General features: G+C 43.1%; 2 protein-coding genes across 5 annotated transcripts in view; one reads left to right on the forward strand and one right to left on the reverse strand.

The window, feature by feature from the left end:
• LOC128430943 (solute carrier family 22 member 13) overlaps positions 1 to 4,437 on the forward strand; it is a 6,682-nt gene extending 2,245 nt beyond the window's left edge. The window contains exons 4-9 of the mRNA XM_053417088.1: positions 1 to 85; positions 186 to 288; positions 498 to 640; positions 781 to 992; positions 1,366 to 1,474; positions 1,547 to 4,437. The exon at positions 1 to 85 is cut by the window's left edge and continues 84 nt beyond it. Of these exons, the coding sequence (XP_053273063.1) occupies positions 1 to 85; positions 186 to 288; positions 498 to 640; positions 781 to 992; positions 1,366 to 1,474; positions 1,547 to 1,811 (917 nt within the window). The 3' untranslated portion in view covers positions 1,812 to 4,437. The remainder of the gene's footprint in view (positions 86 to 185; positions 289 to 497; positions 641 to 780; positions 993 to 1,365; positions 1,475 to 1,546) is intronic.
• A 6-nt stretch (positions 4,438 to 4,443) lies between these two features.
• Positions 4,444 to 15,608, reverse strand: sh3yl1 (SH3 and SYLF domain containing 1). Of its 4 annotated transcripts, none has more exons than XM_053417087.1 (10): positions 15,421 to 15,599; positions 11,846 to 11,956; positions 11,516 to 11,629; positions 10,166 to 10,230; positions 7,769 to 7,881; positions 6,983 to 7,111; positions 6,757 to 6,901; positions 5,842 to 6,004; positions 5,689 to 5,760; positions 4,444 to 4,931 (listed from the first exon to the last, which is right to left on the reverse strand). In XM_053417087.1, coding segments are annotated over exons 1-10 (1,122 nt in total). In that variant the 5' UTR covers positions 15,422 to 15,599; the 3' UTR covers positions 4,444 to 4,722. The 4 variants fall into 4 exon arrangements, with proteins under 4 accessions (XP_053273062.1, XP_053273060.1, XP_053273059.1 ...); XM_053417085.1 differs by lacking the exon at positions 4,444 to 4,931 and having other exon boundaries at positions 4,978 to 5,760; positions 15,421 to 15,437; positions 15,475 to 15,598; XM_053417084.1 differs by lacking the exon at positions 4,444 to 4,931 and having other exon boundaries at positions 5,168 to 5,760; positions 15,445 to 15,608.
• Between the last annotated feature and the right edge of the window lie 1,080 nt (positions 15,609 to 16,688).

The raw sequence follows: 16,688 nt of genomic DNA on the forward strand, positions 1-16,688 counted from the left end.
CTCCTCTGGCCTGGCTCAGTCCCACCTGGACTCACCTGCACCTGTCGCTGGCTCTGCCGCAGCTCGTCTGTCTGCCGCTCTACTTGTACGTGCACACTCCTGTCCACCTGTCCACTTGTCCAGCTGTCCACCTGGTGGACCAGGGTTTTCTAGCAGCACCACTTGACTGAAGCGTGTCCTTTCAGTTCCATCCCCGAGTCTCCTCGCTGGCTGCTGTTGAAGAGGAAGATGGACGTTTTGGACCATTACCGGAGCAACAGCCCTGAAGATAAACAGTGTGTGGACCTGGTAAACAAACAAACACACAAACACACACACACACAAACACATATATTCACACATTTTGTATCTTTGGACACAAACACTGAAACATTTATTCATCTTAATAAAATAAAACAGACATAAACATCAGACTTTTACTCATCTGCTCAGTGACCTGGTCTATTAATGGAAGTGTGTGTGTGTGTGTGTGTGTGTGTGTGTTTGTGCATGTGCAGCTGTTGCACTCTTCCTCCTCTGACCTGCAGAAACCCTTCGAGGTTCAGAAGGAGGAGCCACACACAGGCCCCGCCCCCAGTGACATCATCCACCTCCGACACCCGACCATCCTGCTGAGACTGTTCATCATGAGCTACCTGAGGTGACGTGAGGAATGAGGTTCTCACAGTGTGAAGCAGTCCTGCTCTTTCATGTGCACTGAATTCATGACGATAAATAGAGAATTTGTGTTTTAAACTGAAAACAATGAACAAGATGTTTTGACCTGTTGTTGTTTTGCAGTGCAGCATCAGCGCTCACGTACTTCGGTATCTGTATGAACATCGGCTCCTTCGGCGTCGGCGTCTACTCCGCCCAGTTCTTCTCCGGCCTATCAGAGGCTCCCTGCCTGCTCGTCCCACTGGTCCGCCTGGGGCGACGGCCAATCAGCATGCTCGCCCTCTTCCTGAGCGGGGCGGCCTGCTTCGTGTCGTTACTTCTGTCCAGATATGACGGTGAAAACATAAATCCAGAAGATGAAGTTGATCTGAGAGTTCGAGTCCCACAGGGTTCGATCTCAGGCCCACTCACTCTCTACAGGAAACGACTCACTACGCAGACGACACCGTTGTTTATGTTAAAGTTAGCTTGTGTTAGCGGAGGCTCAGATATTCTGTCCTCGTGCAGGAAATTCTTTCTCCAAAACTCAATCATCATTAATCTATAAATATAAATTATCAGCTACGATTTGATTTAAACATTTCAAATGTGTAAAGATGTCAATATGAGGATTTTGTGATTTATGTTGGTGGACTCCTTGATGGATTTGTCTCTGACTGACGTGATGCTGACCAGAGATCAGATATTGATTGACTGCTTGTCGTGCAGGCGAACCAGTGCTGGTGATGGGTTTGGCTCTGTTGGGAAAACTCTGCATCCTGGCGGCCATCTTCATCTCGACGCTGTACGCCATCGAGCTGTTCCCCACCGTGGTCAGGTACACGCCCACTCACACAGATTGAGCTGGTCACATGTGCAGCAGATTGTAACCGGTGTGGTTCTGATCCAGGCAGCGCTGCGTGTCCCTGGTGAACCTGTGCTTCCGCCTCGGCTGTCTCGTCAACACCCTCGTTCCCCCCAACCCCGACGGAGCAATCTCATTGGCTGCCATGGCCGTGTACAGCAGTGGACCAATCATAGGCTGCGGTCTGTGCCTGTTGCTGCCGGAGACCAGCGGCGTGACGCTTCCTGATTCGGTGGAGGACTGTGACCGGCAGCCGCACTCACAGGCGCCCTCTGGAGGACATGATGAGAAACAAACTTTTATCATATAACTTCCTGTTTAAACACTATTTCATGATATGCTTTTACTTTGAAAAGGTTCTGCTTCCCGTCTGGTTTGTCTTTTGAACAAACCTGAAGATCTGTTGTCGTAGATTTCAGTTCTGACTAAGTCGCACCTCGACGATCTCTGTTCTTATCTTTAGTTTGAATCTTGAAACGTCAGTTTGAACAAAGTACGAAATCTTCAAGGTTCAAACTCAAGACCTCAAAAAACACTTTAAACCAAAGATTTCTGTTTGTCTCTTTCAAACTTCACCAGTAAAACCATTGATAATATATATTAGAGATTGTGAAGAACGGTTTCACTATTTTCATCCAGTTCTTCAGTGGACGACACATCGTGACTAACGTAGCTAGTTTGATTTATTCCTAAACGTTAAACTTTATATTTAAGTTGTAACTTTTTCTTGATAAGATGTTAGTTTTAAAGTATGGCTGCATGATGACACAACACTCGTAAAGTCCCATGATGCAGCAGTGACAGCGCGGTGATCCTCAGGGGACACAGAGCAGCAGGTGACAGTTTGTGTTCAGGAAAAATAAAAACAACACAATGTATCCAGAAGAAAACAACAACGCAACAACATGGAGATTCTTGTTTTCTCCAGAAACCCTGAGCCGCAAAGTCACGACCTCGAAATGCGTTCAACAGAAACCAGCAGCTTACATTTCTTATGAAACTTAAACTTAGTCTTAATCAATTTCTTTAGGAGAGAAGTTAAGTCGTCACCCGGAGAAAACTTGTTTTCATTAAGTCTTTCAGATTCTTTCCTGCGAGCGACTTTACGTCGTTTGCATGAAGAAGAAGATTCGATGAAAAGATGAAACCTGAGCGACAGACTCCAGTCAGGGGATCAGCCCCGTGCAGCGGGTTGCTGGTTCAGATCCTCCAGACCCGTCACGACTTCTCTCAGAGGCTGGAACGTTTCCTGTGGAAGAATCTGTGAACAAACTGTTTGTTTATCACAAATCACTGAGTGAATCCAGCCTGAACAAACACGGAGCCTGTTTATTTAATAGAAAAACAACTTTATGTAAAAGTAGTCCAAAGTGCTGATGTGTGCTTTTCACACAAAGTCTCACTTATGTCTGACGACCACAAGAAATCTACAAAGAAATGTTTGAAATCGTAAATTATCTGCAGGACTGAAGAGATTTACGGCCTGAGAATGAAAACCCGCTGGAGTAGAATCACTTTCTATATAAAGTAACACGAGTCTTTCCTGTTTGTTGGATTTGAGAACCGACCTTGTGAGGAATAATCCTGGAGAGTGGGGATCTGTATGTGCTCGTGAGTGAAGCAGTTTCAAATCGCAGGTTAAACTTTGAGGCGAATGGGATTTTTTTATTTTGACTGGTTTGATCTCGAAAATGTCAAACATGACAAAGTGTTCTGTGATTTCTGCTCCAGTGAAAAGCAACGAGTTGATGTGTTTCTCCAGCGTTCTGATGAGAGCAGAACTGTTCTCAGGACTCGTGGAACAAGTCGTCACCACTTTGAGAAGTCCTCCTTCTCATCCTGGGCGAGGGGACGAGCCACAGAGCTCTGCTGTTCAGATCGATGATGTTTAACGTGAGATTCACTTCGGAACAGAACGTCTGTGAAGTGAGCGACTTCAGAGACACGTGATCACGTTGTTTTATAGTTTGTGTTGTTTTATGGTTTGTGTTGTTTTATAGTTTGTGTTGGAACAAGAGATCTGTTTTAATCAGGACGTTTCCTGCTCGTCATCGATCAGCTGACTCACACACACACGTTCACACATTATACTCAACAACTTCTCAGCTTCCACCTACTTTCAGGCTCATTTACAGATATTAGACATTTTTATAAGTTTGAACTGGAAAGAAATATTAATTGATGCAAATGACATTTTTCCAAATTAGATTTATTTATAATCTTCAAACAGCCTCTGATGTGTAAAAACAATCCCACAAACATCATTATTATGTTAATCTAGATTAAGTGATAATCCTGTTGAATTATATATTGACCACAACCACAGAAGATAAAGAGCCTACACCCCCCACGTCCCGTTTTGTGCTGTGGAGACATTTTAAAGGTGGAGACAGTAACAGACCACAGAAGATTTTAATACTTTTATAGATAACAAAATGAAAAAACAAATAAAATGACCTTCTAAATCAAATCCATCTTAATTTAGTTTGAAAAGTGCTTTTATTTTGGTAGCAAATGTAGAAGAGGTTTTTGGTTGTTTTTCTAGTTTGTATTTTGAAGGGAAAGGACAGGAAGTGGTTCTGCTGCAGAATCCTCAGATAAAGGCCACGAGTGAGGGACGAGAATCTTTGGATCATATCTTTGGAAATGCAACGATGTGATTCAGACTTTTAAACAGCTGATGTTTATTAAACTGCTCTGTTCATTTTTTTTAATCTGTTTCACGAGGAACATGTAATGTTGTATGATCTCACTTTATTCTTCTGAAACATAACTTTCTTATGAAAACTGTTTTTATTGTGTTAATTCAAAGTGTGTAGAACATTTAGTGGAAGAGGAAGCAGCAGCAGTTTGTCTTCAGTTGTTCACACAGTTCGTGAATATGTGTAACAATAAAAGACTCATTGATAATAAATGTAAATGTTTACGTTCAGAAACATTTCTATGTAAATCACAAAGCTGTAAACTAAAGTGCTGCAGCGACTCGTGGTTATTCTGATTATTCCTGAATTAATCCAGACTCAGCTCGTTTGTGTGAAAAACACCAAAATATTATTTTTACAACGATTTGACAACTGATTCTTAAAAAAGCTGCATATGTTCTTTTAATAATCGTTAAAGCTCTAAAATGAAGCAAAACTCAAAACCTGTCCCTTGACCCCTCCTTCCTCCCGTAGAGCGTGGTATTAGCTGCAGTACCTCCACACGCCACCAGGGGAGTATCAGTACGTGACGAAGTTAGCAGGGAAGATGCCGACGCGCCCATCGGCCAGTTGCCCCTCCCACCAGTCGTACTGGGACTCGGTCTTGGTGAGCACGGTGATCTGGTCTCCGGGGACGAAGCTCAGGTCGCCGGGCTGCTGCCCCGCGTACTGGTGGGTCGCCGTGACAACCAGCTGTCCACTGGTGGCAGCCGCGGGTGGAGCGCCCCCTGGAGGAGAAACAAGGTTTCAATCTGACTTCAGAACATCTGTGTCTTTAAATAAATGGTGGGGCATTTGAGAAAATATTTATATATAGATTAATTTATAATTTATTTGATAACTTTTTTGATTATTTTATCTTTTGTAATTAATCTGTCATTACTTTCTCAATTGAGTATTTTGAAAACATGTATTTAATTTCCAATTTTATTATTATTATTCATATACTCAATATTACTTTCGTGCGTTTCAATCAGAATCATATATAAATATATTAAATACATATAATGCATCATTATAAATTAATTGAGTAAATAAAAATGACCCGTTCAATATTAGAATATGCTAAATTAAGAAAAATGATATCATAAAAATTGTGTATTTTATATGAATCTGAGAGTTTGTGGAGCCAAGATGATCAGAAACAAGTGAATGAAGTGAAAAATGATTTTGTGTCGTTATCACACAGAAGAAAACTTTAAGTCTTTATCTTTATTAAGTCATTTGAAAACAAGGAGGAGAAACATGTGGCTGCTGTGACCACTAGAGGGAGCTGCAGCATCAAAACTGATCCCAGGAAAGAATGAAGTTGAGAGGAAAAGAGGATGAAGGAATGAAGGAGGGAGAAGAGGAAGAGAGGAAATTCTTGAAGGAGACAAAGGAGGAAAGAAAGCAGTGACGGATGCATAAGAGAGGAATGGAGGAGAGTGAAAGAAAGGAAAAGAGGAAGAAGTGGATAGAGAAGAAGTTGATGTGCACACTCACCTGAGGTGTTCAACTTGTAGACGGAGATGCTCGGGTAGAGGACATTCTTATTTCCTGTTCCTGACCATGGACCTGAACGCATCACAACGTCACACACTGTGACCTGGACAACACACATGACTCAACACAACACGCTGTCGACGGGGACTCTACCTGAGCCGGCTGCTGGTTGCTGGTAGCCGGGTGCTGGTGGCTGGTAGCCGGGTGCTGGTTGCTGGTAGCCGGCTGCTGGTTGGTAGTTGTTCGCTGCTGGTTGGTAGTTGGTTGGAGGTTTCTGTTTAGGCGGAGCTTGAGGTCTCGATGGAGTGAAAGATGACTGCAGAGAGAAATAAAATGACATTTAATAAATCATCTGGTGACTCGTTAAAAACACGAACACCAGGCGTCATGAAGGATCCTCCGATTTCACCGCTGAAAAGTTAGAAAGATCCAGAATGAAGCGACTGGCGTTTGATTCATTTCACATTTCATGGACGTGAGATCAACTGACCAGCACAACTTTGTTTACTAGTAAAAATAACACGGATCAAAAGGCTGAATTCAGATCCACCAACAAGACGATGCTCAAACCTCAAAGCAACAATCAGTATCTTTTTATAACAATCCAGAAACTATAAATACGTATGAAAGCAGGTTTCACACTTTAAGCCTCTGACTGTTTCTTTATTTGTGTCCTCTGACTTCAGGATGTGAGGTTACTACGTCCGCTGGGGGCCACACGTTGCAATCGGCCCCTCTCAGCTCTAGTTGCTATTTGCAGCAGCTCCACAGGCTGATCAGTCATCAAAGAGAAGACACACAGGAGGTTGAAATTCAACTTGAAACGTTTCTCTATCCCGACAGCTTCTGGTTTCACAACTGAAGCTGCTGAGAGAAGTGGCTGGAAGACAGTATTAGTTCTGGAAGAATCATCTGACAGGATCAGACATGAAAAACTCATCAAACAAGTCGAAGCCTCTGAGGAACGTCTGTCCAGACGCAGCTGACCGTCTGTAGCGTGTCTGTAGCTGAGTGTCTCCTGACCACAGACAGGCTTGGGTCTACATCGCCATGTTTGAGGTCTCTTACCGTGGATCGCATGTTCTTGCTGGTCCAGTCGGTGGTGTAGGCCTCGGCGTAGGCATCCAGGATGTGATAGAGGGAGGAGCAAACCGCGGGAGGCTCCACATCGCCGTTCAAAATGGCCGACGCACGGATATCCTGGCCGTAAAACCTGCCGGAGTGCACAAAGGTACAAGAGCAGGTGGGTGATCAGGCGTGGGCAGCCAGGAGGCCGGCGGGGGGGGGTACGTACTTGCGGTTGGTGTCTTTGCGTTCTATCAGGTAGGAACCCTCCAGAGAGATCCCAGCAAACAGACCTCTGGACCTGCAGTAGGTGAACACAGCTGCAGTGCTACGCAGCAGCACATCAGCCTCCACGTTCCTGAGGAGCAAGAGGAGGAAGACCTTGGTTATCTGTGAGGAAGAAACACTGACAGCTGTCATCTTACACATACAAACTACAGAGACAGGAAACAGTAGATATACAACTGACTCTTCATTGAAGAACCTAAAGAACAGAAGCAACAGAACCAGAAGTCTGTTGGTTTCCTGTCGTGTTTGTGGAAGATCTCATCTATAGTTGGGTTCTCATGGCCGAGGAGGTTCTTGTGAGGACGTTCTGTTCGTTATTTTAGAGTTCTCGACATTGAGAGAAGGTTCTAGGCCTGAGATGAGGTTCTTTGGGCCTTTGAGGAGGTTGTAGTGATGTATGAAGAGGTTCTACTCATCTATTAGGAGGTTCTCATAGAGAGAAGGTTCTATAGGTCCCTGGGAATAGTCTCAAAAGGTTCTATGTTAAAGTCATACTGCTGCTCAGCTCTTCAACAGGACTGTGACACAAAGTGTTTACCTGGTAAACACCTGGCCACCCCCCCACTCTATAGAACAGGAGGAACAAACAACGCTGACCTCCCTGTGGAACAATAACATCACACATCTGGAGTTACAGGTCCATGTTTCTGCTTCACAACAGTAAGAAGCATCAGAGGCTGTGATTTACATTAACACTAAATATTAAAATGAAGAGTCCGAGGCTCACCTGCCCATTGGCCCCACGGCCACCGTGCAGTTCCCGCCCAGCGTCAGGTTCCCGCCTTTTGTGAACGCCTCAATGGCCCGGCGCTGGTTCAGGATGATCACCAGGTCCGACACCTGGGGGGAGGGGGGGCTTTATATACAAGCTCTGTATATACAGTCACTGATCATCTGTATATACAGTCACTGATCATCTTTATATACAGTCACTGATCATCTGTATATACAGTCACTGATCCTCTTTATATACAGTCACTGATCATCTGTATATACAGTCACTGATCATCTTTATATACAGTCACTGATCATCTGTATATACACTCACTGATCATCTGTATATACAGTCACTGATCATCTTTATATACAGTCACTGATCATCTGTATATACACTCACTGATCATCTGTATATACAGTCACTGATCATCTTTATATACAGTCACTGATCATCTGTATATACAGTCACTGATCCTCTTTATATACACTCACTGATTCTCTTTATATACAGTCACTGATTCTCTTTATATACAGTCACTGATCATCTGTATATACACTCACTGATTCTCTTTATATACAGTCACTGATTCTCTTTATATACAGTCACTGATCATCTTTATATACAGTCACTGATTCTCTTTATATACAGTCACTGATTCTCTTTATATACAGTCACTGATCATCTTTATATACAGTCACTGATTCTCTTTATATACAGTCACTGATCATCTGTATATACACTCACTGATTCTCTTTATATACAGTCACTGATTCTCTTTATATACAGTCACTGATCATCTTTATATACAGTCACTGATTCTCTTTATATACAGTCACTGATCATCTGTATATACACTCACTGATTCTCTTTATATACACAGTCACTGATTCTCTTTATATACAGTCACTGATCATCTTTATATACAGTCACTGATTCTCTTTATATACAGTCACTGATCATCTTTATATAAAGTCACTGATCGTCTTTATATACAGTCACTGATCCTCTTTATATACAGTCACTGATCGTCTTTATATACAGTCACTGATTCTCTTTATATACAGTCACTGATCATCTGTATATACACTCACTGATTCTCTTTATATACAGTCACTGATTCTCTTTATATACAGTCACTGATCATCTTTATATACAGTCACTGATTCTCTTTATATACAGTCACTGATCATCTGTATATACACTCACTGATTCTCTTTATATACAGTCACTGATTCTCTTTATATACAGTCACTGATCATCTGTATATACACTCACTGATTCTCTTTATATACAGTCACTGATTCTCTTTATATACAGTCACTGATCGTCTGTATATACAGTCACTGATCATCTTTATATACAGTCACTGATCATCTGTATATACAGTCACTGATCATCTGTATATACAGTCACTGATCCTCTTTATATACACTCACTGATTCTCTTTATATACAGTCACTGATTCTCTTTATATACAGTCACTGATCATCTGTATATACAGTCACTGATCCTCTTTATATACACAGTCACTGATTCTCTTTATATACAGTCACTGATCATCTTTATATAAAGTCACTGATCGTCTTTATATACAGTCACTGATCCTCTTTATATACAGTCACTGATCGTCTTTATATACAGTCACTGATTCTCTTTATATACAGTCACTGATCATCTGTATATACACTCACTGATTCTCTTTATATACAGTCACTGATTCTCTTTATATACAGTCACTGATCATCTGTATATACACTCACTGATTCTCTTTATATACAGTCACTGATTCTCTTTATATACAGTCACTGATCGTCTGTATATACAGTCACTGATCATCTTTATATACAGTCACTGATCATCTGTATATACAGTCACTGATCATCTGTATATACAGTCACTGATCCTCTTTATATACACTCACTGATTCTCTTTATATACAGTCACTGATTCTCTTTATATACAGTCACTGATCATCTGTATATACAGTCACTGATCCTCTTTATATACACAGTCACTGATTCTCTTTATATACAGTCACTGATCATCTTTATATACAGTCACTGATTCTCTTTATATACAGTCACTGATCCTCTTTATATAAAGTCACTGATCATCTTTATATAAAGTCACTGATCATCTTTATATACAGTCACTGATCATCTTTATATACAGTCACTGATCATCTTTATATACAGTCACTGATCATCTTTATATAAAGTCACTGATCATCTTTATATACAGTCACTGATCATCTTTATATACAGTCACTGATCCTCTTTATATACAGTCACTGATCCTCTTTATATACAGTCACTGATTCTCTTTATATACAGTCACTGATCATCTCTATATACAGTTATTAATAATCACACGTAGACAGCTGTAGAGTTCATGGAGTTCTCTCACCTCCACTCCGATCTCGAAGCCTCCTCCCAGACCGGCGATGCCGATGGCCGAAGGCGCCGACCAACCTACAAACACAACACACATTTTTTAAGTTATGAACAAGAAAAACAGATCAACTCTGGATGAATGTCTATAAATAAACATGACCGTGTTGTATAATCTTGTTTTGTCAGATTTGTAACTCAGTGAATTTGCCCTCGGCCGTGTCTTTTATAATTTGGGTCATTTCAGGAAACTTCCGCACTAAAATAGAAACTTTGAGGAAACATGTTTCAATAAACAACATGATTTAAAAAATGGAAGAATTACAGTTTTTCTCTCATATATACTTTCTTACCTCTTTCATATTTAACATCCATAGATGTGCTGTAGATTGTTTAATCATCTTTTTATACATCATTCCAGCTTTCATCTTTCACCTCTTTTCTTTTTCACGTTCATTTTTGCTTAAAGTTATTATTTAGACATTTAGAATGTACAGTCGACTTCTGACTAAGTCTAATTATTGAACTGATATAAAACACATTTCTAACTAGATGAATCAAGTACATTAACATGTTGACATTTATATATATATAGATATATATTCTGTATTTAGTGATCTTTTTGCTCATCCAGGAAATGTAACTGTATTTGTTGTGTCTCAAAATGTTCAGATCAATTTATTTGTGCACTTTATTTATTGTAGAACTGCACATGTGTGAGCATCGGTCTCTGTTGACTCCTCCTCCTCTGATTTGTGATTTCTGATTCTCGTGTTCAGAGCAGAACGAGACATGTGACGTTTACTCATCAGCCGGAAACGACCGAGATCTTCACTTGAATCTATCAAGTGAATCAAACATCTGTGCTTTGAACTTTTGAGAGAGAAAAATGAATTTACAGACGTCACCATGAACAAACGTTTCACTTTTTGATGTTAAATTAAGCAGAAAATTAGCCTCTGCTTCCTCCTCTTCATCGCATCGTTCAACACTTGGAAGCCGCGTGTGGAGGCGTCCGCACAGTGAAACATGTTCATACACATTCTGTGTTGGACTCAAACACTGAAGCAGCTTCAGAGGAGGAGCAGGCGGCGGCCCCGCCCGTGTGACCCTCGCTGGGTTTGGCCCAACGACAAACTCTGACAGCCGCCACTGGCAGACGAGTGAGTAACGGGCGTGACGAGGACGCAGCTCATCAGATGACTGCTCAGCGCCGCAGGCCGGCTCTGTTTGTGCTACCGAAACACAACATGTCCAGAAAAGGACCCGGAAAACTAAAAGGTCAGAGTGGAACCGGGGATCCGGACAAACAGGGACAGAGACCCTGAATGTAAAGACGGACAGGGTCAGAGGTCAGGGCTCTTACGTCTGTCGGCCAGTCTGGCGATGACGATGCCACTTCCTCCTCTGGCGGTGATCATGAAGCCGGCCTTGATGACGGAGATGATGGCCAGACCCTCGGCCTTCGCTATCACATGAGCTACAACACACAGAAACACACTTTTCAATACACACGCTTACAGAGTTAGCCTAGCTTAGCATCACGCTCAGAAAGGAGTTTACAGTCAGGACCGATTCTGTCGTCCAGCTCCGTGCCTGAAGATCTGATCAGATCTTATTTAACTGTTTTCATTTGAATTGATCCACCGTTGATTTGATGAAGTTGAATGTGAGTTGAACAGGAGGGGGCTCTTACGGGGGATGAGCTTGTCGGGTCCGTTCCTGCTGGAGATCTCTGTGAAGTCCGTCAGGATCTTGGCAGCTTTCTTGGCCTCTGACTTCAGATTGGACGGGATGGGGTTACTCACTGCAAACACACAAATTACATGCTTCATTAAAACATCAAGAGCTCATTCAGAGGTTTCTTTCCCCAAAACTTTAACATTTCAGCCGTCCTGCTGATTTTCAGTCACACTGCTCGTCAATAAGCTCCTTGTTCAGTTCAGTCGATCTTATCTTATCTGCATCGCAGCTAAAACAGGCTGTTCTGCTCTTTAACGACTGGGAGCGCCTTGTTTGGAAGAAGCAGATTCATCCTGACTGATCATCATCTCTGAAGCATTTGAAAAGCCTGCCCCAGTTTCCCCAGAGTCCGAAGGGACATCTTCAACATCTTGTTCTTCAACGTCTTGTTCTTCTTCAACGTCTTCTTCTTCAACGTCTTCTTCTTCAACGTCTTCTTCTTCAACGTCTTGTTCTTCTTCAACGTCTTGTTCTTCTTCAACGTCTTCTTCTTCAACGTCTTCTTCTTCAACGTCTTGTTCTTCAACGTCTTGTTCTTCAACGTCTTCTTCTTGAGTCACAACCTGAGAACGGATCAGGAGAATCGAGCTTCGGTGTAAAGAATCACTTTGATTAGTTCTTCTGATGGATTATTGGTAAACTGTGATTACACACATCTGCCCAACTTTTACATTTATTATCTCAACAAGAATGTTGAAGCGTGATGGCCACAGCTTGTGTAGAATCAGGAGGTTGGTTCCTAGTGGAAAACAATCTAGTGTATTTCATTTAGGATTAACAGGTGTGATCTGAAGTCGTATTTATTTATTTACTCTCAGATCATTTCAGAGGTTTTTATCATAAATGTAAGATTTCAAGGTCGAAAAGTCCCAGATTTTGCGGTTATGGAATAAAGTAAATCACGATCACTTCATAAAGGTCATAGATCATAACATATATAATCAGTTTTGTTAGCCAAGTTAAAACCTGTACTTGCTGCAGTTCTTCTGACGGCCACTTGATGCTGCTCAGTTTCAGTGTGACGAAGTTTTCCGGGTGAACGTTCCTTCTGGGAAGAATCTGTGTCCACGACTTCTTTCATTAATCTTCTGACTCCTCTTTGATTAAATGATTTATCGTGTTGTTTATAAAATTGTTAAAAGTGTTAATCGCAATTTCTCACTGACATTTTCATACGTCATGGTTTCTCCAAATTGACCTAAAAAAACTGATATTTCGTTCAAAAGCTCAAACCGACATTTTCTAGTATTTGAAAGATTATGATTTAATTGATTTTCTAAATATCTAAATTATCCTCAGATCTACGGATCGTCTGTTTTGCTGCCTCATCGGCCTCTGTCCTCGAGTCACCAGGCTGGATTTATGTGAACATCCTGGTTATTGTGTTGGTTACTGAGGCTTTGTGTCATGTGTTGTGTTGCTGTGTGTTGTGTTGCTGTGTGTGTGTGTGTGTGTGTGTGTGTGTGGCCGCGGGGCGCAGCGTGCTGCACCCGAGCACAGGAGGAGGCTCAGTGTGTCGTGGTGTCATGGGTCAGGAATGTGCTGGCTGCAGCAGGAGGCATGTTGGCTGACTGGTCTCTGCTGCCGCTGATCCAGGATCAGGCTTTGCACTGTGAAGTCCGACAGGCCACCGAGTGAATGATTCAATCCAAACGTCCACCAGGGGGCGCTGGATGAAAGGTCATCGGAGTTACTGGTTTGTCCTGAGGGGAACATGAACCTGGGCCACATTTCATTCATCAGTCATTTCAGTTCATCCTGAGGGGAGCATGAACCATATCTCATCATAATCCAGACCATAATGTCAAACTGTGGAGCCGGAGGGAAGTCGACAGGACAGAAGAACGTCTCTGAGGACGTTCTTCATGACCTCATTAAAATGATAACTACAGTTTGTTATGTTTATGAATCGATCAGAGCTGTCAATTAATGAGCTCTGTCAACATGGCAACGGCTCTGGACAATCACCTGCTAAACGACTGATTAACCAATCACAGGCACCGAGCCCAATCACAGCAGAGCTGATTGGCTGGGTTAACGCTAACGAGCGTAGAGGGACCAAGTGTCCGGAGCCACAGTAACCAGAACCTCTCCAGAACCATAGCACCTCCTCTTGAGAACAAGCTGAGAAGAACCCTGTGGATGTCGCGAACTCTTAAAAGACAAATTCATCCTCATCATAGGAAACCACAACAAACTGAGACTCTAATAAAAAGAACCACACAACTAGAACGTCCGTGTACAGAACCTCACTTCCTGTTGTAGACCACTGACAAACAGAACCACTCAAAGATGACTGGAAACCAAAGCACAGGTTGAACCTCTGTGAAAAGCAGAACCCTCTCCGAGGAGAACCAGAACTTATTAAACCACAGAACCTGAAGAAACTCCTAGGAGGGTTCTCTGTACATGTGACGTGTTGAAGCTGGAACCATGGGATCATGTAGAACTGGATCTGAGGAAGAGGAGAACCAGGAAGAGGACAGGTGACACAGAACAGGGGGTCAGGAGAACCAGGAAGAGGACAGGTGACACAGAACAGGGGGACAGGAGAACCAGGAAGAGGACAGGTGACACAGAACAGGGGGTCAGGAGAACCAGGAAGAGGACAGGTGACACAGAACCGGGGGGGACAGGAGAACCAGGAAGAGGACAGGTGACACAGAACCGGGGGGGACAGGAGAACCAGGAAGAGGACAGGTGACACAGAACAGGGGGTCAGGAGAACCAGGAAGAGGACAGGTGACACAGAACAGGGGGACAGGAGAACCAGGAAGAGGACAGGTGACACAGAACCGGGGGGACAGGAGAACCAGGAAGAGGACAGGTGACACAGAACAGGGGGGACAGGAGAACCAGGAAGAGGACAGGTGACACAGAACCGGGGGACAGGAGAACCAGGAAGAGGACAGGTGAAAACAGAACCGGGGGGACAGGAGAACCAGGAAGAAGACAGGTGACACAGAACCGGGGGGACAGGAGAACCAGGAAGAGGACAGGTGACACAGAACCGGGGGACAGGAGAACCAGGAAGAGGACAGGTGACACAGAACAGGGGGGACAGGAGAACCAGGAAGAGGACAGGTGACACAGAACCGGGGGGGACAGAGAACCAGGAAGAGGACAGGTGACACAGAACCGGGGGATAGGAGAACCAGGAAGAGGACAGGTGACACAGAACCGGGGGGGACAGGAGAACCAGGAAGAGGACAGGTGACACAGAACCGGGGGGACAGGAGAACCAGGAAGAGGACAGGTGACACAGAACAGGGGGATAGGAGAACCAGGAAGAGGACAGGTGACACAGAACCGGGGAGACAGGAGAACCAGGAAGAGGACAGGTGACACAGAACCGGGGGGACAGGAAAACCAGGAAGAGGACAGGTGACACAGAACCGGGGGGACAGGAGAACCAGGAAGAGGACAGGTGACACAGAACCGGGGGGACAGGAGAACCAGGAAGAGGACAGGTGACACAGAACCGGGGGACAGGAGAACCTTCTTCAACAGAACTTTAGCTTTACTCACTCTTCTCTTCTTCCTGTCTTCCTCTCTTCTCTTCTCTGCTCTCTCTCTTCTTTCCTTCCTCTCTTCTCTTCTTCTTCTCTCGTTCACCTGCGGACAGGTGAGCCGCCGCGGGACTCTGTCGTCACTTCACTTCCGCTTCACCTGACTCGCGAGATCTCCTTGCGCTGCCGGAAATCACACACCTGTCGTAAAACATGGGTGGAGGTCACGTGGACAGAACGGGCAGGTGGGTGGAGCGTATCGATGATGAGGATGGATACAAACACGTGATCAGAATTGATGATGTCAGAGAGACCGGCGGCGCGCGGATAGCCCTCAGGGCGGGGCGCGCTCACGGTGGGCTGGCTGTGCCCTCAGTTCAGTCTGTAAGGCAGCTTCTGACTTTTATCTAATGCAATTTGTTCCTCTAAAAACAAAATGTTATTCACTTAGTTTTATTAATCTAAAGGGGTAATCATTTTATTTTATGATGATAGTCAAAATCTTATATTTGTTTGTGTAGGAGTACAAATACATCATAATATAAAAGACTGAATTAAAGAATAAGAACAAAAATGTAAGACCAACCATTTCAATAATAAAAACTGTGATACGTGATACGATAAAGGTATTTTATAACTTATTGAGATGAAGCCCACAAAAAATGAATACCTCGATATTTATTGAGGTCATATTAACCATATGAATCCATAAATAAATCATACTTTTTTCTGAGAAGATTATTTTCTAGTTTCTTAAACTGAAAACAAAGCGTAATTATTTGTGTCTGATTCTTTATTTTAATCAATTAACTTATATTCTTTACACGACAAACAGTTTTTATGGTTTTTCTCTTATTTATCTATTTGAAATTTGTAGCTTTCTGTGTCACAGAAATATTTGCTGAATGGAAACTGATGTGTTGAAAGAGGACTGCCTCGTGAGCGCCCTCTAGCTGAACGCGCGCAGCACACCGTTAATCGCTCGCCAATTACAACCAATCAGCCGAGGAATGTTCCAGTTCTATTGACTCAGGAGCGGAGGCGGTGAAAACCTTCCCATGGTCCGGTTCTCACCGTTCACACCATCACGTTACGAGTTATCATGAATCCCTCAGCAGCGCTCCTCGGGAGGTCAGAGGTCACGAGTCCAGGGAACAACTCCGTAGGGAACGACAGAGCAGTTATTTGTTCCTTCACACAGACCTCTTCAAAATAAAACCTATGGAGACACATTCAAGTTACTGCCATTAGAATAATAACAGTAATAATGATAATAGCTGTGAGAAG

This window comes from Pleuronectes platessa, chromosome 24 (assembly GCF_947347685.1).
Source record: "Pleuronectes platessa chromosome 24, fPlePla1.1, whole genome shotgun sequence".
Lineage (NCBI taxonomy): Eukaryota > Metazoa > Chordata > Actinopteri > Pleuronectiformes > Pleuronectidae > Pleuronectes > Pleuronectes platessa.